General features: G+C 40.8%; 1 protein-coding gene across 2 annotated transcripts in view; it reads right to left on the reverse strand.

The window, feature by feature from the left end:
• plxna2 (plexin A2) overlaps window positions 1–23,669 on the reverse strand; it is a 93,015-nt gene that overhangs the window by 23,004 nt on the left and 46,342 nt on the right. For both annotated transcript variants that reach the window (XM_034200993.1, XM_034200994.1), the window contains exons 9-22: window positions 21,500–21,614; window positions 20,212–20,412; window positions 19,440–19,536; window positions 18,134–18,333; window positions 14,250–14,401; window positions 13,009–13,126; window positions 12,205–12,341; window positions 11,531–11,698; window positions 9,213–9,306; window positions 5,496–5,735; window positions 4,426–4,569; window positions 3,761–3,995; window positions 3,121–3,263; window positions 1,072–1,340 (exon numbers count right to left, since the gene is read on the reverse strand). In XM_034200993.1, the coding sequence (XP_034056884.1) occupies window positions 1,072–1,340; window positions 3,121–3,263; window positions 3,761–3,995; window positions 4,426–4,569; window positions 5,496–5,735; window positions 9,213–9,306; window positions 11,531–11,698; window positions 12,205–12,341; window positions 13,009–13,126; window positions 14,250–14,401; window positions 18,134–18,333; window positions 19,440–19,536; window positions 20,212–20,412; window positions 21,500–21,614 (2,313 nt within the window). The remainder of the gene's footprint in view (window positions 1–1,071; window positions 1,341–3,120; window positions 3,264–3,760; window positions 3,996–4,425; window positions 4,570–5,495; window positions 5,736–9,212; window positions 9,307–11,530; window positions 11,699–12,204; window positions 12,342–13,008; window positions 13,127–14,249; window positions 14,402–18,133; window positions 18,334–19,439; window positions 19,537–20,211; window positions 20,413–21,499; window positions 21,615–23,669) is intronic.

The raw sequence follows: 23,669 nt of genomic DNA on the forward strand, positions 1-23,669 counted from the left end.
GCTGCACTCTCTCGTCCACATTAGGTTCTCTTCCTCTACCAGTCCCTGCCACTCTCACTCACTTTACCTCTCCTGTCTCTTTCACCTGTTCCTCAGACTCCTAACGGCTGTTTCACGCCGCTGAACAAAACAAAGCTCAACGGCGGTGGGCTTTCCTTCACTGGCCTAGTTACTCATCCAACAGAAGTGCCGTAACTGGGCTGGAAAGAACAATGCACAAAGGTATTATCTATGCTGAAAGATAAGCAGTGTTGATCAGAACCTGGCAGGTTTGAGATAGAAAAGGCCTCTAGGTTAAATCCTCTGACCACACTTTAAAATATGGATGGAGAAAGTAAGGGAAAAATAGCTTTTACTGAAATTTACAAGGAATGCTTGTAGATATAAATTACTTATTACACAGATGTGCTTAACAATTAAAGGCAAGTAGTATGTGTGTGTGTTATATTGGTTTTTATGCATGTAAATGGTCTACAACGACTATATTCCCAAAGTTCACTCCAGAGGGAGTTTCTCTCCCACACACCCCCCCCCCCCCCCCACCTGCCTGAAATGCCTCCATTGTGCCTCCATTGTACTGTTCTTAGTTGACTTCTGTAACATAGTGACATCACTACGTAACACACACGCTTCTACGCATTCCAACACATTGTACGTGATAGCCTCAGGGGCGAACATCTTTAAGGGGCTGACTTATCACAACAGAGCCGTCCAGCTAATCAATCAGAGCAGACTGGGCTCTGGTTTCAGACAGAGGGTGAAAAGAGGTGCTGCAGAACGGGCAGTATGAGAAAAATAAAGAGCTTTTTGAGCATTACAGCATGGAAACATGTTACAGTAGAGTAGAGGCACAAAATACAAATATGAACCTGAAAACGAACATAATAGAGCTCCTTTAATTTTCTCAGCAACTGCAAATAAGCTGTCTGAAAGCCCAAACTGAGCCTCCTAAGTCACATATCTTCACTCCTCCTTAGATGATTATAATGAACATTCATTTTTTCCAAAAAGCTACAATAAATAGCTTTTTGAAACTCAACTTTTAGCAGCAGTGTAGTACTTCTGGTTTACCTGCGGAGGAGTAGTTTGGGGTGGTTCTTGCTCTCCAGGTTGCGTTCTATGAGATCGGAGAGCAGGTGTTTGAGGATGTCAGTAGCGTACTCCAGCCGCCCCTGCAGAGCGGTCATGATGAGCGAGGCAACATAGCCGCGGTCACGCATGGAGAAGGAGCGCTGCAGCTCCAGTGTGCGGATGAATGTCAGCAGGAAAACCTTGTTATTCACCAGCTGAGCAAACTGCTTCAAGGCTTTCTCCACATTCGCCTGTCCGCTCCCCGGCACCTACACGCATCATGCATTTTTGCACAGACACAAAGAAGCACATGCTCATTAGATAATGCTCACTGAAGGATGAGAGAAGTCATAATGTGTACAGAGGAACATGAAGACCGAATAAATATCTACAGGAATTCTCACGAACCATCTAAAGGCATAAAGGAAAAACAGAACCGTTGAAGAGCAGAACCCCCCAACAGAGAAACTTGTGGTTTATAGTTTTAAATTCCCTCAAGAATTTAATCAAAAACACAAACAATTCTTTATTTTCTGCAGCAAATAAAAGACACGTTTATTCATTTGGAGGAAAAAGAATAGGACGATGCTTAAAATGCAATCAGACGGGCTCCTTAAAAAAATATTTTGAAACCATTGTGAACATAACTGCTTGATTGAACCATCTCTAATTAGAAACACTAGCTAAATGTTGACATTGAGCACATGGGAAATATTGTTCAAATAATGAAAAAGCAAATGGCTGGTTGTTTAGAGTTTCTTCGAAATAAGTAGAACTAAACCCCTGAGGCCGCGTCAAAGAACATTTTAAAACCAGGTACTTTTAGTATGAAATGTGATGATATCTATAGGGGTTCTTTGAAAAGACAACAAACGCTACACTAGACCAGTGCGAAATATGACATGCCAGCATTACTGAACAGGTGTCGAAGAATATTTTGATCGGAGATTTGAATTTTAAAAAGCAATAGTCCAAGTGAACAAGATAAGTTTTCCTCAAAATATGTGCATGACTGAGGCCCCAGCCACACGAGGACGATAATAACGGTCATATCCGCTACAGTTCTCTATCATATAGAGTCAGACGGTTCGAGGCCAACATGGAAACGTATAAAACGATAACGGGTCCCAAGGTGGGTAGATCTGCGAAGGAAACGCTCTGGGGGGGCAAACGGCTCTGTGTTTACGCCTATACGATCATTTCCTGATAACGTTGAAGCAATAGCCCCGCCTCTCCTGCTCAGAGATCAGTTGCTGGGCTGTCAGAAGAGGGGGAGGAAAAGAGAGGCTCCATTTTTTTTTTTTTTTGTCGTTATCAATTTGTTTTAAAGCTCAATAAATAACAAAGAAGACCTCTGACCAGCACTTTTCTAATTTTGTCCGGAAGATTTAAACTTTAACGGACATGTTGACCGGCGGAAAAAAATCTAACTGAAACTCTGCCGCACGGTCCCCTCGTTCCTTGGAAGAGGCGGAGAGGTGGGTGTTTTTCATCTGCTGGTGGACTACCGGAGAGATTTACAGCAGGAGTAAACGCTTGCCTCTGGGAGGGAGAAAAAGAGCCAGAGCGGAGAATAAACAGAAGGGCAACCATGCGGGAAGTCTTCTTCGCTGCTTTTGTGGCAGGAGTACAGCGCCACTTACAGGCCCGGCATATGTACTACAGCGTCTCCAGCGCTTTCGAGCGGTCTCGTGTGAACGGACACGTTTCTGGTGCCTATTACGTGTGGACGGAAGATCTTTTTGATATTGATTTCGGTCCGTTTGCGTTATCGTCCTCGTGTGGCTCCAGCCTGAGACTAAGGGATGTAGAAAACCCCAAAAATCTGCCCACAATCCAGCTGATGTAGCCAATAAACAAACCAAACTATAACCGCAGTGAGTACACTGACATTTGCTCACACTGCTTGTTCGACAGCAGTTTGACAGCACTTGCCAACAAGCCAAAATCAATTCATTTTGGAGTATACTAGAGCCTTAAGGTCAAGATGTCAGAAAAATTGTTGAAAGTTGACTCGAGTGCAGCAGCCATTCTTCAAAGGTTTCTTACCTCCAGCTCTCTGAGCACTGGGTGATCATCGATGCCGGGGAAGAGAACCCTCATGGCGTAAGTGCGATAGTCGAGGTAAGGTATGCCGGCTCTGTCCAGATCACTGGTTAACTCGTTGATGTCTGTCTGCAGCTCTGCAAAAGCTACATATGACAGAGGTAAGGGTTTAAACATTTTGCCGAACAACATGTTGTAACTTTGATCTGTTTATCACAGCAAACCTAAGACAGTATTTTTCATTCCCAACTGTTTCTGATTGAAATGGTTGTAAAACAGTACAAGTATGACGAGTAGTGCTTGTATTGAATTACGGAAGCATGGCAATGTAGAGTTTCACATGACAATACATCCAATAGTAATTAGCACTGTTCATAATGATCTTAGAGCATATATTTCATTTTGATAATTTTTTGTCAACTAAGAGTTGCTGAAAAAAGTTGCTGGTTAACGCTATCATTAATGAATATTCAAGTATTATCGAGCCAATATACATATACAATGTATATATAATAAGTATTATATGTTACACAAATATATCATTTTGTTAAACACAGTCATCAACAGTTCTCGACATATGGTGCTATTATGCACTTTGTTCTGGATTTCTGAGAGTTTATTCTCTTGGATCAGTTTCCCTCACCTTCCTTGCACTCCAGAGCCACGCGGGACTCCAGATTGTCCATCTGCATCTGCAGGCGCTTCAGAGTAAGATCGTTCTCATGTGATTTCCGTCTGTAGGCCAGCAGGACGATAATGACGATGATGAGGAGCAGCCCTCCTCCAGCTGTGATGCTGAAGATGGCAGGAAGAGTGAGAAGGCTGTCGGACCGGATGTGAACTTCTCCTGGAGAGATGTGAAGTCCTCCTACTTGGACCTGAAAAATATTATTAAGAATGCAGACGTAAGCACGGTATTTCAAAACACAAAGAACACCACTAATGAAAAGGCTGGCCTGAATTCAAAACATTGTTGCTGAAGCATTGAATTGGCACATACAATAGAGACATCTACCACTTTCCTGAACAATCGCATTGAAAGGAAACCTTTTTTAAAAGTTCCTGGCACATCAGCTTTCTTTTTTTACAGCTTTTTTCTCATTAGTGCCTGTCAATAATTTTGCGGGGCAATGTAATGTAATTGGGAACCCACCAGACCATGAGTGACAGACAATGACAGAAAGCCAGCGACTAACTGAAAGCCTGTCAGTGACCCACAAACACAGTGACGTACAAACAGTGACCCACATCCTCAATGACAGGCGATCAGACAAAACCACAATAAAGGGACACGCTCTATAGACTGACCAGGACTTTGTGCTGCCCCGTGAGGTTGGGTGGCTCGCAGAGTAACTGAGTGTCGGTCACAGTGAGGGTGCAGGGCGTGTCTCCAATCAGCACCGTGTAATTCAGCCGGGCTCCACCAGAAGCAGACGGAACCAGGTTACGTCCCTGCAACACAGTTAGAGGAGACATGTAGAAAAAATCCACAAAAATAACATAAAATTATTAGACAACACAACTAATATGACATAGCAATTTAATAGGACTATTCAAACAATGTTTTGATCATTATGAGAATGTTTCTACAGTACAGTAAATATATGTAGAATCCAAGTGTCAAAGGCTTTATGGTTATATGCTCAATGTCTACACCATAGTTGTTTGCAATGAACATTTTCAACAGTGTAACGTACAATATACCTAAGACAAAAAAAAATAGAATGTCAAACAATGGCAAGGTCAAATGTAGGACTAAATACATATACCCTATTGAAATGTTCCTCATTATTTCTAAGGGTTCTGTTTTTAAGCATAATTTCACAGTGAACCTTTGCTTTGTATGTAATTCCTATAGCATATGCAAATATGGCTAATTAGTATGATTACTGTAATCAACCATGTTGGAGCGAATGGGAGGAAGTTAAGGTGCGATCTACACTGCCAACATATATTATATGCAGAATATCATACATATATTATATGCAGGATATCAGCAACATTATTTTACCCAATAAAAGCAAATAACTAATGCAATATGCAACGAAATACGCTGTTTTATGATGGCACACATATCTAATGACCATTACACGTGGTGTAAAACTGAAAGGCAAGACAAATGTTTCCAAGAAACTACAAGAATTAGCCACATATTGGAGTTCACAGAGAGCATATTCTGAAATGTAGTTTTTCAGAAAAACAGAGAAATGTAGTCAACTGATGTGTTGTGTGTACAGTGTGTGTAGTAAAGCAATTCAAATAAATGAATAGATGTACATGTATTCCTATGTCAGTGCAGATGGTTATAGACTTCAGAATACCCTCTTGCATGGAAATTATAAAAATAAAGCATAAAAGCAGTAGCAGCTGTGACGTACTTTGAGTATGATTGGAGCTCCAGGTTTCTGTTCCAGGACCCCGGTCAGACTGAGGGGCTCCAGGTACGGGTTGGGGTAGTAGACGAAGCTCGTGTTGTTGTAGGTGAGCAGAGCTTGGACGTTGTTGAAGACGAAGCCGAACTCATCCACGTGTTTGATCGTCTCCTGGTCTGCAGTGTACTCTGCCTTCAGAGAGGGGGCGAAGCAGCTGATGGTGGTTGTGTTCAGCACTTTGCACACCTGGAGCGGAAACCAAATCAAGATTACACACCTCACAGTAAATGACCCAGAAGCAGACATGCAGTATTGTAAATACCAGACTAAACATATCCTCATACACATATTTAAAACTCACTGTGTTGTCTGCTGCATGATTAATCATTGCACACATTATTAAGAAACATAAATAATGAATCTGCTTACAGGTTAATTATAAGAAGTATTTGAAAGTTCTTCAGCAGAATTATTTAACCCTTAGAAAGGTATTTTGTTGGAAATGCTATATTTAAAACATCTTCTAGTTATTGTTATGAATACATTTTCATTACAAGGCAATACATTAAGAGTGCCCTTGATTTTTCTTTAGAAAGCACTTTTCTGAATAGATTTGAGCAGATGTCTCATTTTATGCCCATACTGTATGTGGTTGATTTAATATTCTTACTCATTCTTAACATGCAGATGTTGAGAATATTATGGAGCCTTTTAATCATATTCAACTTATCCATCAACATACACATACTGACAGTCTCTGTAGTGTTAACCTACATAACATGAGATTAAGGATATATATGTCTGATTTTCTTTCATGAGCTGTTGCAGTATTTCCTGCATATTAACTCCCCCCCCCCCATCCATATGTTCTCCTGCTGCTCGTGTGTTTTTGACATTCTGCTTTGCTACGGCTAATGCTATAGTACTGACACTAAAGGCATTCATAGACCTGGGTCAAAGGTTAATAGGAGACCATTAAATGTGTTTTTATATACCAGTATCTGGCAGAAACTCTATATGAAGATGATCCCTTGCTCCCTCAATGGGCTTATTCCTAAAACAGGTCTTTGTCACCACTGTTTTAAGTCTTAATTACTACCAAATAGCTTTCTGTTTTCCTCTGCAATTCTTATAAATCCTTCTCAATATGTAGCAGATTGTTAAATTCCCCTAGCTTCAGGACAATTTCTAGCTTTATTCTTTATCTAAGCTATTACTAAAAGTTGTTTCAAGTCAATTAACTCCTTTTGTGATCCAACACACTTTTTTAAGCATTTCCGTTGATGTTTTCGAGATATGCGCGACGCAGAGACTGCCCTCATTACACTTTGCAATGACCCTCTTTTAGCAGCTGATGCGGCTTGAGGGTCAGTTTTAATCCCTTCAGATCTCCTTGCTGCCAAACACAGTTTTAATTGACTGGCTTTAATTCTTGACTAGCATCATTAATGCGCCATTTCATTATAGCTCAGAGCATACCTCAAAAACAAAACATCTCTCTTTTTAAAAACAACTCTTCCTAAAATATATTTTAAGTTTTCATATGCCACATCTTGGTTTTCTTATACTTGTGTCTTTATTACATTTAGTGTTTGATTGTATTATTGTGGCAGCAATAAAGATGTAACACTTTCATATCATATTTGTTTCTTCTCTTATTTCTTAGTTGTTGTGCTCCCTATCTCTGTTTCTTATCCTATATCTAATAGAACTGCTCGGGTCTTGATAGATTGAGTGGGGAAGTTCATGAGATCTTTCTAGAGGGTTATCAAGAATAACTTTTATCCAATGACCTTTTCCGTCTGTCTGTCTGTGTCTGTGTATTCTCTTGTTCCGATTAACCCAAATATTTTTTCTTGTTTTGTATCTATATCTACACCGGGATCCGGAGTCGAGGCTGATCCTCTTGCTGTAGTCCTGTGTCTTGGATCCTCTATCCTGAGTTCTGGATTAAGTCGTGGACGTTTCGGGTCGTGGCTGAACCTGTCTCTGCGGTCCTGCCTTGGGTCTCGTCATGCTGCTTCCCTGATGGCTTCCACAGGATTGTAGCTGACATCCTCGTGGATTCATCTTCTTATTACAGACACATGCATTTCCTAACATTCGGTCTATATGCTGTAAAATGTATTATCTCTTCGATTTACACACGGCATCTATTGCACGTCTGTCCGTCCTGGGAGAGGGATGCCTCCTCTGTTGCTCTCCCTGAGGTTTCTCCCATTTTTTCCCCTTAAACTGTGGGTTTTCTCCGGAAGTTTTTCCTTGTACGATGTGAGGGTCTAAGGATAGAGGGTGTCGTTTTTCTCATACTGATATTCTGAACAATCTGTGCTGTTGTATTTGCTGTAAAGTGTCTCTACTGTAGGCTATTTGTATTATATGTACAGCACTTTGGCTCGACCAAAAATCGTTTATAAATGTGCTATATAAATAAAACTTGATTTGATTTGATATTTACCTTGTCTTCTATCTTTGTTTTGAAAAGATGTATTTAAAAAATCAATCTATAGCTGGTACAAGCAAACTATTATCACTCAATTTCTGGCATCACTTCACTATTTCTGGCATTTTCTCTTCAGAATAGATTTTTAGAAACATATCGATCTATTTCAAGGTCGAGCTAAAAAAGTTCCTTCCAAAAGTTTGGACCCGTTTTCAGCCAGTCTCAGATCCTCAGGCAATTCCCTGACTTGTCCAAAGTGTAAAAATAGAGGCTAAAGGTGATTGGACTTATGCCACCGGGGCTTCAACACTTTGGAATAATCAATCACTTTGAAAGGACCTGCCTTAGCTCCTCAGGCAAGCAGAGTCAGCACAATAAATCACCTCCCAAACCCGAGGTGCACTTTCATGTCAGCTTTTTTTAAAACTCATTTTGGAGTGATCTAAATGCCACCTCCCTCCAACCTTTCTGTTTATGGGTGGCTTCATTTTTATATCCACGTCCAGGACAAACTACAGCCTATTAGATTCTGTAATAGTATTTCAAGGTGTTGATGGTCAATTTGCTCTCCACCCAGCTGTTTGGTACAGAGACTGGAGGTTTTTCTTTAGGAATATAGTCATTTCTCCTTAAAACTAAACCAGTTCAAACATTATTTTACCATCGGAAAATTGCGGGGGGCCCTATAATGCTTTTTTGGGGGTTTTCCCTTTCCAGTTTCCCTGCCTGAAACGCCTCCATTGGACTCCTTTGTTTACCTCCGTAATATAATGACATTACTAGGTAACGTGCGCTTCTATTGGCTAGTGCTCTAACACATAGGTGATATGGCTTAGGGAAGGGACAGACAGAGGGTGAAAAGAGTGGGTGAGGCAGTTTGAAAAAAATAAAGGGCTTTATGAACATTTAAGCATAGAAACATGTCACGGTAGAGGCACAAAATACAAATATGAAACCTGAAAATGAGCATTATAGGGCCCCTTTAATGAAATGTAATATACGTTTTAACTTTCATCCCAACGTCTCTCCGTCTTGTCTTTGTCAGGTGAGCTCTCTGGGTGTGGCCACATTCAGCCTCTTTAAATAATTTTTGAAGATGCCACGACAGATAAGTATGTAAAGACAAAAGGTAGTGCATTTACCGCAACCATAAATCTACCTTGTTGCTATACATGTAGCAATATATCACTGAAGAACACTTTAACTCTGACATTTACATCAGCTTGAGTAAGCAAAACCATGCAGGTTGAGTGCAGTATATTAGCAGTTGTCTCACTCACATTGACAGATTCATGGCCGGCATATTTGACTCTGACTCGCGGCTCCTGAACCACATCCAGATTTGTTCCAGTCACTGTCAGGGTTGTGTGTCCACTGTTTGGAGGAGAGGAAGGAGTTTATTCATAAGCAAGAAGAACTACTGATCAAACACATGCACATACTGTATGAGCTCCAGGTAGCCAATACATATATGAATGCAAACCACAATTGAATGAGAGTGATGGCTGCAGAGAGAGCAATCTTTTTAACTTTCACACCCCACATTTTCCAGAGAAACTGCATTAATGCGGTTGTGAGGAGCTATAGCTGGCACGGTAGCTCTCTCTTTGTTATTGGGCAGGAGAGCCAGATCAAACGGCAAACCAGCTGGCTGCTGTTTTATATTCATCCATGACTGTGAGGCTGGCATAGCATGAATACAGGTGCTGCTTGTTTACATATCTGTGCTCGATGTGATTAAAATAAACAACACTCTCTAATCTTGGTATAACCTGTGCAGCAGTGTGAGCTTAGAAAACTAGTGTGGAATTTGAAAGTAAGAGAAGGAGAGACAAAGAGGGTGGAAAAACATGACGAAAGAAAGGGGAGAAAATGGCTTCAGAAAAAGTGGCCGGTCTCATCAGCCTGACAGTGCCAATCCTGCTCTTCTTGCATTTCAAAGTAGGGCTGCTCAATTAATCGTATTTTAATCGCAATTACGATTATGGCTTGCAACGATTACGAAAACAACGTAATCGAAATAAAACGATTATTTTTTTATTATCATTATTACTTTTTTTTTTTTCAAATACATTTTTTTTTTGTATTGGTTTTTCTCAACTGTTAAAAACGTACTGTTCAAATTGTTTTTCTCCAATAAATTGATGTTTTCAAAGTAAATGGATAATCGTTTTTAATAATCGTGATATCAATTATTGACCCAAATAATTGAGATTATGATTTTTGCCATAATCGAGCAGCTCTACTTCAAAGGGTAGCTAAGCTTGTAGGGACACATAGTGGGACCGCACATTCATGATGAGGGCTCTTGGTTGCAGCTCCACAAAGCTCCTCCTCTCACCAGGCTGAGGGCCAGGGTGGCTCTGTGAAGTCTAATCTGCAGGAACGAAGTGCTGTGTAATCCCACCCCGGACCAAAATAAGTTTCTCTAATTATGCGGAATACAGGTAAAACAGTTTAAGATTTGATAGAATGTAGCAAATTCACTATCTTTGTAATATTTGCAGCATCAAACTCTGAATTCATATTTAAAAATGACATGCAGCTTAATAAAAGTTATATTTTGAACATGGATTGTAATTTTTGTTACATTAGTCATGTTGTTTCAAACACTGATTTGATATTGTGAAACAACCTTGTTATACATGACAACCGCAACATCTAATTTCTTTGGATTTATCTCGCTGTAAACCTGCGCAACATACAGATTGCTAGGCACTGTCATAATCTGCATTTGGCAGGCCACCACGTGTAGGCAGTAGGGGGTTGTCATATGTTTTGATTATTGCTATATAATTATACTGCTAGATTATATGGCTGCTCTAGTCGATTAGCTGACTAATTGGTTGTTTTGGTCTCAGTTGACTAAGATTTTGTTGTTGTCTATTAGTCATTTGTCTATTAGTCATTTTTTAAAATGTTTTTCTATTTGTTTACTAGAACTGTATGATCATGTCTCAAGAGTTAAAGTTGTGTTTTTGTTCCATTCTTTGTGGAAAAAGGTAGTTTTACAAATCTGTCAATTAAATCGGGAAATCTTAGTGTTTTAGAATGTCTTTAGTCTTAGACAGTCCCACTAAATAATAAATGTAATGTTAGAAAACAGACGCGATGGATAAATAGAAAGATTGTGTCCTTGTATATGTTTTGCTCAATGCCCATTTACTAATGCCTATGTGCGTCATCCTTCTGTCTATGTTTGCCACGCAGTACTACTGACGTTATACTTCCTAGAAATAGATTTGCAACTTGTGCACAGTGTTTGTTTAGCAACCCTGTATGAATTATATGCTATGACATTTCAAATACTGTAAACAGAATATGCTATATGAAGAGCAGCTCCCATTCACACCCTGTTAGAGCCTCCATTCAACCAGAGGCCTGCTTCATCAAACATGCAAGCTGCAATCTGCTAAATCAAATCACTTCCTCTTACATTAACTACTACACGATATTCTAATCTAAACTAACGCCATACTCGAAACCCCCAAGCATACGAGAGCACTGTAGAACTGCTGAAGGTGCTCTGTTACCATTTTGTGGACATTCGTGGACTTTCTTAGGCAATAAGACCACATGTGGCTGGTTACTGTGTTACCTGGTGATGCTCCACAGGGGTTCAATGCGCTGTACTGTGGGGTCCTCTATGTACTCAAAGGCCAGACTCCCAGGAACGTTGGCCCGGTCCACACTCAAACTGACTCGCACCGATCCGGCTCTCGTCACGGACGGTGAAGAGAAGCACACGATCTCCGACATGCTCCTCCTGGGGGGAGCATCAAAAGAGCGGTTTACACATCTTTTCAATTTTGACTGCCCACTCATTACTGCGGTTGCATACCCCTGACTTCACGCAGTTTTAAACCATGCACATTAACACGAGGAAGAGAGGATTCATTACAGCCAGTCCCATCCCTTCCTCTTTACAGACACATTAGGGATGGAACACCGTAATTAGAGGGTGCTCTAGCTAATGGCTCCCTCGCTTCAACCTCCTGACTCCTACCATGTGAGCATTTTGAACTTTAAATAGATATCTATAAATACATAGAGAACAATACCTACTGCTGTGGGTCTCTCCACCGCCGACAAGACTTTTCATTTATCCCACCAACACTTAATTGCATCTTAAGTGCGCTTCTTTAAATAGAGTGATCTATTACTCTGTTTCGTAGAGATTAAAGAAGGCTTTGATACTGTGTGCAGGCACTTTCATTGCCTCTCTAAAGGATTACATATCACATTAGGAAGTTGTGTTATCATCAGATTTACCTGTACAGCTCGCAGGTCTGATTCCCAAAGTACACGGTTACAGTGCTTCCAGCGCCCAGATTCTCCCCCACAATGGTGACCTTGGTGCCCCCAGATTCAGGTCCTCTGCCTGGGGTCAGAGCCAGCATTAAAGGGGTCTATGGAGAACCAAAATGAATTATGTTTCATTCACCAAAGATCAAACAGAATATGGCTGTCTCTATAATCGTCTACTGGCTTTGACTGAAGAAAACGGTTACAAATTAACAACAAAATTGTTTTAAAAAAAGTAGACAAAAGAGCTTCTTTTAATAAAAAAAATACATCATATCATTTATAATGTTTTGGCACATTTGTGTTTCTTTTATCTGCATTGTTTTTTAAACTTGAGTACGTGTCTTCGAATGGAAATGTTTTGGGCCGTTGAAACGCATTTGCACCTGTCGGTCACAGTAATAACGCCTACTTACATTTCTTTTTAATTAATAATACCGTTGCCCTTCAAAAGCAAACACAAATCAGTCTTGGCTTGAATGCAATAAACAACATCATACTTTTGATTAGCCATGTAATGAAAATCGTGCAGAAGGTGAACAAGCCATAAGAAATACTTTCGTAATAATGATGAACGCTCTTATGCACAATCTCTTGTACTCAGAAAAAATGAATAATCTTATTCTATCTTCCTCTCTAGTCTATGATTGCAGTGGATGAATGAAATAGTTTTTCTAGCTTTCTACTGTACCTGCAATCACATGTTCAGCCTAATTCATTGCAAACACTTGATGTAGTAAGTAAGTAAATGTTTTTCATATTCAGATTTACCACAAAGGAGTAGAGCTGGGAGGACTGCGTGCGTAGTTCTGGTCTGCATTCGCCAATGCACAGCTTAACTGGACCTGGAGCACTTCCTTTAGGAGCTGCAGCCATCTCACACACAATCCTGTCAAGACACAAATACACAAATGAAGGTGCATAAAACAACAGGCGTGCAACAGATCACTGTGCATACAAGTAATAACACCGCAGAATCACTGCACTGTATCACATTTGTTATCAACTGCACAGTGGGGAGATGGCCTCTGCTGGCCAGTGTGATTGAAGCAGACTTTCATAGAAGTTGTGGGTCAATATAGAGGGCCATCTTTCTTCCTAATGGGAAACCTATAACAGCAATATAACTCAAATGATAAACTGCACCCCTCCCTATCTCCAGCACGATTGCCACCCACCATTACCTCCGGTTGCCATGACAACATAGAGGTTTCTTCAATAAATCAGTATTTCCTGTCAGGTCAATAAGATAAAGTGTGCCATGAATAAGTCATTATAGCAACTGACCCCATGCTGAAATTAATGGTTGTAACAGTTGTAATGCCGTGTTTTAAAGCACTGTGCGTGCCAAATGAATGGCCCTGCAAATGCACTGCTCTGCGCAAGGAACTCTGCTTTCCCCCTTTTACAATAAGAGCACCCAATGAATCCTCCCTGCCCATCTCTTCTATTCATACATCACGAGAGTTTTCCAATTTTCTGCTGGCATGTTCTTTTCCTTTTCTTTTTTTCCCCTGTTTTTACAAGGATATAAATAAAGTCCCTGCAGCCAGAGCCCAATCGCATTACATGGCTGTGAGAGAAACACATGGCTAACAGATTGTCCCTCCAGTCAGCGACATGCAGCGCATTTCAATTACAGCTATGCCGACAGCCTCATAACGACAACGACACAAAGACTGTCTCTTCCTTTGGCTGTGACTGCACCACGGCAATGCAAAGCCCCCCCCCCACACACACACACACACACACACACACACACACACACACACACACACACACACACACACACACACACACACACACACACACACACACAATCCTACAACCTGATGAGGCATCTCTGGGCTCAAGCCTAGTCACAGATTCTGTTATTGACTGTGAGAAAAAATTGTGCAATAGACAAGAGATTGTATTTTTTTGCTTCTGTTTGCATCTGTACAGTATGCCTGTGCACAGTACAGTTTGATTTCATGTGTATCTGGGCAGGGGAGGGGAGGAGTCTCTCTTACTGTTCTGCAGTAATGTATCCCTCCTCCTGTGGGGTGCACTGCATCCCTGCCACCTCCACGTTCCCCTCCAGCTCAGAGAAGGACAGACCCAGGTTCAGGCCCTGGATGGTGACTAGGGTGCCCCCCTCCACAGGGCCTGCCACTGGGCTCACCTACATAGGAAGGAGAAGAAAGTGGTGATGAGGACAGGATTTCACATACAGCGATAGATATCACCTTTTGTTTGTGGTTTGTCAACTAATGGTTAAACCTGCAATTCAAGTACAATTGTTGTACACATTTATTTTTCAGTTAAACAAAATCAAATCAAACTTTATTTATATAGCACTTTAAATACACAAAGGTATCTCAAATTGCTTCATGAACCAAACACACAACAGACAATTTATAAAAAATAAAATTACTGTAATACTATCTTTGTGATTAAAAAGAACACTATATACTAACTGAATAAAACAGGAATAAAAAAATTATAAGTTAAAAATAAATCAATACGAAAATAAGTAAAAATCAGTTATAAGCCGAATAACATGGGTGGGTCATGTGTTTGTTCTTAAAAATATGAGTGCCCTCAGGTGTCGGAGGCTGTTCGAAAATCATGGGCTGTAATAATAGAATGATGCCTCTTCGTGGGTCTAAAGGCAATATCATGTATAGATTTATATGCAAGAGTTTCCAGTATTGGAGAGTGATGTGCCATAACGAGAGCTTAACTCCAGAATGATTATTAATTGTAATTTGCTGCAGTTTCAGTTGAGAATCACACAGTTTAAATGGTTTTCGAAACCCAAGAGGAATATAATTATGGTGAAACACTAATTCTGTATAAGCCGCGGTCAGAAATGTGACTAGTACTTGCTCAAAATATAAATTCTTAGTTACTTTAGGACAATAACGCTTGATGTCAAATTGTATTTTCCTTAAAGGGCAGCTAAAACATTAGCATAATGTAAAAATGCTATCTCAAGGGCAACTGGGCTGTTTTTTTAGATGTTCTATTCTTTGAGATTTTTTCAAGATTCTAAAGTAAGTCCAGCTGCTTTTGTCTTAGCACTTCTACATGACCTGAATGACTGAGCTTCTTCACAGAGTCTTCCCACACTTTCCGTGTAAACTCTATGTAAACATTAAGTAGATTTACCGTAAGTCACATTCTGAAGGGGTTTATTCAAAAAGCTTTAAAACCCACCATAATTCAAACCAAACTTTAATGAATAATGCATTGTATAGCAAAACCTTGAAGAACCCTTTTCACAGTGTGAACTTAACCACCATGGCAGGAAACCTCCAGACCTGCAGAGCAGAACAGGAGTAACTCTCCCTCCACCCAGCACCAATGGGTAGTTGATACATTCTGCTGCAGCTCCTTCAGGAACACTAATAATGTGACGGGGACTTCAAAGGCTCGCGGCTCTTTGAAGCGGAAGAGCCTGGCATCTCTGTGCCTGACCCACTGTGCCTCATTCAAGAGAATGAACAGGAGTTTGTGACATAAAAGATCCATCACCACTAAACAGACTGAATCCGTTTAGCTGTCAAGCACTTTAGGTATTCGCCTGGCGTGGGATAGAATGTGAGATAGCTACTAGGTATACAGGAACTTGGAAGGGATATTTGAAGGTGGTCAAAGATAAATCTTGTGTTTTCTACCAAAATAATAGGAATAGCCTTGCTCAAGCGCACAGAACCTCCAAAAACCGCCTGAGGGGAGCTGTACAATGGCTGACCCTGCGCCATAACCCCTCTAAATGCATGTGTGGTATCTAGGAATGGAATTCAAAGAGGTGCAGTTCAACTTTTTAGTTGGAACTTGCCATGTTTAGAATTGCATTGTGTTGATTGACCAATAAATCAAGCATCATATTGTTGTCTGATACTAAGTGGTACAAGTAGATGCATGGTTGAAGAAACAGGCTTCAAACGATATGTCCTTTTTATCTTGAGCATTAGACATTACACATTAGACCTTTAATGGCAGTTTCGCGAAGGACATTTCCCTACCTTTCACTAAATATGCGTACTGTAGCAACAAAACCATGGTATTTGCTCTTTAGAAATCTTTTCTATTATCACAAAAGTAAACTAAACCTAACCTGAGGTCAAATCAGCTGTTTCTGTCACAAGAAGGATGGTAACACTAATCTACTCAGTTGGCCGTCAGACTGAGTGAAACAAAGAATGTTCATTCATTGTAATAACCTGCTTCACCTTGGTCAGACACTTCTTTTACTTCAGTCAGTGAAATTGGCTTTTTTATAAAAATTAAAAAAAAACATAACTAGACTTTGCCTTCCTTACATCTTAAACTTCAAAGTTTCCGAACAAATTCTTGCAATGTCATGATTGCTTTCATCTGGTTAGCCAAGTTCAAGACTAAATAAAAATGAAATATTACAGTAAGTCCAAGAAATCCAGTCTTCTGAAGCATAACGAAAGGTCACGTTGCTGCTCTGTTGTTTTAATTGGCATGACTAAAAACAGTTTATAAGACTACCAACCCCAGAAGTTTCTTATTTTAAATAAAACAACATTCTGAGTAAAAGACGTTAGGGGTGTTGAAATGAATTGTTTCTACGTGCATTGTGATGCGGACGTGGACGATTCTGCATCAATGCAGGGACAGAACATAATCGATTAAAGTATAGTAACGTTGCTTCCTGATCTTCCGGCCGCGGCTGGACAATAACGTTTTTCTGTCACACGAATATCAAATCGGTCGGTGACGCAGAGATCACTGAACAGAAGTGACAGCGGCACAGCGACTCCTAACACGGAGCAGTCTGCTTTCTCCACCAACCCAAGCACCAGTCCAGAACCAACAGCAGAATGACCCGCTGTGAATCAGTCCGTGTCGCTGCGGCTCAGAGACACATATCGATTTATGTTTTTGAAAAACACTCGTTGTCGTCATGTCAGCTTTTTGGTGGATTTAATCAAGTCTTGGATTGCAGAGTATGAATGTCCTCTCACTATATTCAGATGATAAATACGTGGGTGTTTCTCAATCTCGAGTACGCTTGCTTGGTAGCACATGTCTTCCGAGTCACTTGCTTCAGAAGCGAGGCAAGAATACTTCCTGGCATTCGGAAAACAAAGAGTGAAACAGGCGAGCAAGTATGCAGGTGTGCGTCATATGAGAGGCCCTGCCTTACATCTTCCGCCACAGATTTGGGGAAATTGGTCCGTGCGCAAAGCATTGTGGGGATTGTAAGACCGCGGAGTCTACACATGTGCAGCCTCGATATGTCTCCAAACGAAGTATGCCGGGCTCGAAAAAAATGAGTGACAGGCTGATAGTAACCTGATAGAAACTTTATTATTCACTTAATCACTGATTGAGATATGATGAAGCTAACTTAATCACCTACAATCATGGGTTTAAAGGTCCCATGTCATGCTTTTCCGGTTATTACCCGTCCCCTTGTGTGTCATGAAGGTTTTTATGCATGTAAACGGTCTGCAGAGTCAAAAACCCTCAAAGTACACCCTGTAGGGAGTACAACTCTAACACAGAAAAGACCTCCCAAAACGCGTCGTTGGAGATTTCTCATTTTCCAATGTGTTAATTCTAAATAATTTCATGTCAAGACATTTATCTTATTGATTTCTGACGCACTTTCTAAATAATAAAAAGGGAGTTCATATTTATCTTACTGCATGTATTCATTGATGAAAAAGAAGCCATGTGCAGTAATATAGAAAATTGAGGATGCAACGCATTGTTATGCATCGGGATATCGAATCGTTGACAGGATAATCGTAATCGAATCGTGAGACCAGTGAAGATGCACAGCCCTAAAAGACGTTCACATCCCACACTTGAAATGCACATTGTATTTGAGGCTGGTTGAGTGAGTGACTGAAAAAACAAACAAACAACTGACCTCAGTAATGCGTGGGTTGGTACACTTGACATTCCTGGCAGAAAGGTCCAGCCAGCGGCTAGTGTACGGGGAGATGGGAGGACAGTGCTGCTTCATGGTGCATCGGCCCTCGCCGCTACACCAGCCACACTGAAACTTCCTATCCGCCCGCAGACACATGCCACAGCTGTCCCGCTGGGCGCTGCACTTGTAGAGATGCACTGTGGGAAAACACATGAGACAGTTAAGATCAGATTTAACATCAAGTCTTTTTTTCACATTTCAATATTAATGTTTCCGAAGAATATGCCTGTAGGTTGTATATGCAAATGTCAACCATAGATTATTCAGTGGGAACACCAGCAGGTAGTCATGTTATAATTTGATTTAAAGAGGCCCTATTGACACACACCCCCCCCCCCCCCCTTGCCTGAAATGCCTTGATTGGACTCCTTTGTATAACATAATGACATCACTATGTAGCACTCACGCTACCACTCGCTAGCATTCCAACACATTGTACGTGAGGCTACGTGTCGGGACATCTCTAAGCGGTTGACCAATCACAACAGAGCTGGCCAGCTAACCAATCAGAGCAGACTGGGCTCTGGTTTCAGACAGAGGGTCAAAAGAGGTGCTGCAGCACAGGCAGTATGAGAAAAATAAAGATATGTTTGAACATTAAAATGTCACAGTAGAGGCAAAAAATACAAATATTAACCGACAAATGTGCATAATATGTCCTTTTCATCAAACTGATCAACCAAAAGTTAAAAAAACTCAGCTCCAAAAATAACTGGCTTCAACCACTGGCAACCTGAGAATTAAATAAAATAAATGGATAGAACATTTGAGGAAATTCCTTCTTCCAAGTACTCAGAAAACCTATGTCGAATTAATCCCTTCTTCTTTGAAGTCTGTCTCTTACATCCTCTCCTGTAAGCAGCTGATATTTATGCCCAAATAAAGTAACATCCCAAGTAATGACGAGGCTTGTTGAAATTCACGGCCATCTCTGTGTATATCCATGGCTAAGTGGGTTTATTTAATGCACAGCCCACAATGACAACTGACAGCTTTTCTTGGATGTTGACGGAGAGGAAAACAAGAGCAGCTGTGAGAGCCAGACCTAGCAAATATGAAGCTTCACCCTTCACCCCTCCAGGCAGACGAGTGATTGGGTTCTTTTTGATAACAGTCCTTGCTATTGTGAACTTTATCTCAAGGCCTTTTTGGAACATCGGAGCAGTCGCTATGACCCATATATCCCCTGTGGATTGAGTGCTTTACACTTCTTTGGCCTGGCAGTGATGGATTGCAGAGGCACCTTTAATCTTCTCGGGATTGTCGATGATGAAATTGCCGTTCCATACGATGGAGAGGTCCACTGCCAGGTCACTGATCTTCACACCCTCGTACATGTACTGAAAAGCAGAAAAACAGAGTGAGAGAGAGTGTGGTAAGTGGATCCAGACAAAGAGAAAGTTAAAGTGAGAGAGAGGTTTGAGTAAAAAAAAAATGATACAGAGAAATGGGATGAAAGGGCAGAAGAGAGACGAGGCTTTTAACCATCTGTCATTTCTGCCATGGTTGTCTGCTCCTCTCCTCTTTGACATGTGGGGATGCAAACCCTGGCTGGGGTGGCTGATCATCCACATCTGAGGAAAATGGCTTTTTCATTTATTGCCACACAGGAGCCAGGTATGCTCTGCATGGAAATATAGCCTGTGATTTGCATTCTGCAACAAAAATCTCTGTGTTCATCCCAAACCTGGGACTTTCCATATGTCAAAGTCATCACACTCACGGTTGGTGAACACCTATATGTTACTCAGACAATTTATCTTAGAGACAAGGTGGTATTGACGTAATGGTTTTCAATTATTTATGCTTAAACCAAACCTTTCCTTTTTCTTCTTTCGTTTCTTCCTTTCCTGTCAGTCTCCTATCTCTCAAATGCTTTCCACCTTACCTTATCAATCTCGCTTTCCCTTTCCACTACTTTTTCCTTAGTGTGCTCAACACCTCAGGCGGTATTCACTGATGTCTGCCTCATTTGACAGCTGTGAGTCTCCCACTGGGAGTGTTTGAGGTCATACCGAGCTGTTCTGGCACTGCACGCTGGTGCTGTTGAAGCGCAGCGCCGTGACACGGTGCCTGACACCCTGCACATGCACCACACACTCGTAGCCCCGCTGGCCCGACTGCGGCTGGGGAAGGTTCCGGGCCCTCAAGGTGATGGGTCGGACCTCACCGGCTGGAAGGAGAATCTCCCCGGAGTGAAGGAGCTGAGGGCAGTCCTGTGAAAGCAGAAAGCAAACACATGTAATTGAAAGAAAACATGCATTTGGTTATGTTGTCCAATGTCCATGTTGCCAAGCCTAATAATAACCCATGCATAATATATAGTATTTAATAACTTGTTTTCCCTTCAGAAATTATGATATCTTATATCCATTATATACTAGCTTTGTATATGTGCATCTATCTGTCTCTCTACTATGTAATCTGTATTAGAACATGTCACAGTTATATAAACATGAAGGACTAATGTAGCACAGGGATTAATGGGGCAAACAAATTGCTAATCCAAATATAATTTGCATTCATATGCCACATATTACACTTCCCACTACAGTAAACCGTGTTAGAAGATATATTTAATATTTGTTTATCTATGGTAAAGTCAATACTATTTTCTTCTCTCAGGGGCCCGATAAGTGTTCCTAAGCCGCTCTTTATCGGTGTCGCTAAGCCTCAGGTTGGCAATGACAGTCAGTCAGTCCAACCTTGATTCAGACTGAAATATCTAAACTATCTGGATGGGTATTTTGTATGAATGTCCATAGTACCCGTAGATTAATAGTATATTGATAGTCCTCTGATCTTTAATCTAGACCCATCAGCAGGTCAAAGTTTTCACTTATTCAGTTAAATTGGTAAACAAAAATCTACTGTTTTGCTCAGTAATTGTGGTTTCTAAAAGATACATCTTTGTGAACTTGATAATTGCCTGACTTTTACCTATAGTCGTTTTTAATACAAGTTTTAACTATTTAACTTCTTGCTATGACACTTGGTACATCCATTCATGTCCCTCTCAGGAAATAAAGATGATCCCTTTTGCACATAGCGCCATCATCAGGTCAGTTTTTTTTAGTTTTGAGGTTAGCATGTGATGTTAGCATTGAGCTCAAATCCCCATTGTGCCTCTAGAGCTGCTAGCAGAGCTGAATACTGCTTGATTCTTTAGTGGAGCTTTATCTTTACATCTCGATCAATGGATTGTGTGTTTGAGGTAAAAGTGTCACACAGCAATAGATTAATGTTGCTCTTGAAAGCTAAACTTTAATCAGCTAATGAGATTGTAGCGGGAATGTACATTACCTCTGAGGCGTTGACTCTGCCCTCCTGGAAGGAACAGCTGCTGGGGTCGTGGGTGCACAGGTTGCGATATTTACACCAGTGACAGCGAAAAGTGCTGTTCACACAGGACAGACACCTGCAGGAGGAAATGAATGCATCACTTCATGGCATGGAACATTTAAATAATGCCTCTTGTTTATGGAGTTGCTCTGCATTAACATAGTATATTAAAATAAGAATCAATCCTTCTTTATTTCACAGATCTACATCTTCCTCTCCAGGGTAAAAGGATTTAAAGGGGAGACTGATGAAGGATTAAGCTTTCTGTTGAATTTATCACGCCAGTGTGTTTTTTTTGAAAGACCAGATGTCCCATTTTCCTGTGCAGACTGCAAAGAATGGTAGTCTTTTTCTCATAGATGACAATATATGACCCTTATTATGAAGTCATTTCAGGAAAGCTCCATTCAAGTGCTTCTGTCATTGAAGCACTTTTAAGCAATGAAAAGTCAAAGTTAAACAGTGTTGCATAAAAAGATGTAGCCTACTGGGAATACCTTGCCTTTGTACTGAGATTACATTGAAGTTTTTTTTACAAACCCTTGCCTTTTATAGTCCTTTATATTCACATTTTTGACTGCAATAAAAACAGAACATCTAACCCGTCCAATTCTGGATTATCAACAAAAACATGAATGAAAAGGAAAACAGAATAGTTGATGGGTAGAATTGCACAACACATTGGCTCTGATTCAGTGAACTGCAGCCAACGGTCAGTTATGGATTAGAGTTGATCTGAAGCAACCCTGTTAGACTGGATTTAATCCATCTCGTTCAGCAGACGGGGAGCTGCATTTCCATACAACTTTGGGTGTAGAACTGGGAGATGAAAAGATGAGAGAACAGAGATGTGTGCTGCACAGATGTTGATAAACCAGACAAAGCAATTGGAGAGCTGAACATTGAACATGTCCTATTTTCCTGTGGGGGGTAACACAGGCTTGGCTGTGTATAATAGAAGTGTACCACTGTGCAGAAAACAGATCTATGCACTTTCAAAGTCTGTTCTCCTGAATTTGGTCATGCAATAAAATGAAACCCTGAGGAAACCACCAGCAGAACTCCAATACTGCGGCTCATAGCATGTTACAAATGTCAATAAATGCAGTGCAGCACCATTAGATTTTGATATTAATTAGCTGCCCAAGGCCAGTATGGACATAATACGTGTGTGTGTGTGTGTGTGTGTGTGTGTGTGTGTGGGTGTGTGTGTGTGTGTGTGTGTGTGTGTGTGTGTGTGTGTGTGTGTGTGTGTGTGTGTGTGTGTGTGTGTGTGTGTGTGTGCGTGCGTGTGTGTGTGCGCGTGTGTGTGTGCGCGCGTGTGCGTGTGTGTGTGAAATATGTTTAGGGGGGTCGGGTATTAATAGAACTGGACTGGCAGAGAGCTTTAAACACTGGATAATTAATTATGGAGGGTGATGTGTTGCTGATGTGGTAGTGGGGGAGGTGGAGGAAGAGGTGCTGGGTAAGGAGTGTGTTTGGTTTGAAATATTAATCACAGGAGTTCACAGGGTCACTCCGCAGCTAATGGAGGCTGTATTTTTGCGGTGCGGATGTGATGAGCTCCCGACTGTTTCTCTCTAATGGCTTAATATGGTTATATTAGGGCATTCATGTTGCAGTCAAAGAGCGCTTTGAATATGTGGCATGTGCGTCCACTGTGGGCTAATTTCCAGGGTTTAGCTATGAAAACACCATTCAATCAAGTGTTCCATTCTAGAGTGAACTTATTCCTGTATTCAGTTTTAAGTCTTCATGTTTCGGTATAATTTATAGCAAAGTTAAAGGTTAGTAAAGGGCAGCAACACCTAAAAAAAGTAAGGATATTTGACTTCCCCTCTCATCTATTACACAAAAGGGAAACTCTAATGATAAGGTCTTTGAAGTTATTAATTCAACATTGTATGATTTAGCCTTTCCGGAGCTTCGTTAAGCTGTGAGAACTCTGAAAGTGCTGATTCACTGACATCTTTTAGAGCTGACAAATGCTGCGAATTGGCATTCATCCTAATAAGAACCACCCAGTGTATGGAATTACTATTCAGGTGGAAACACTCTTGTCATTTAAAGTTAGGATGAAAAAAGTTTACATTAGCATAATGGCTCAAAGTCAAGGCCCAGTCAGGAAGCC

The sequence above is a fragment of the Gymnodraco acuticeps genome, unplaced genomic scaffold (genome assembly GCF_902827175.1).
Source record: "Gymnodraco acuticeps unplaced genomic scaffold, fGymAcu1.1, whole genome shotgun sequence".
NCBI lineage: Eukaryota > Metazoa > Chordata > Actinopteri > Perciformes > Bathydraconidae > Gymnodraco > Gymnodraco acuticeps.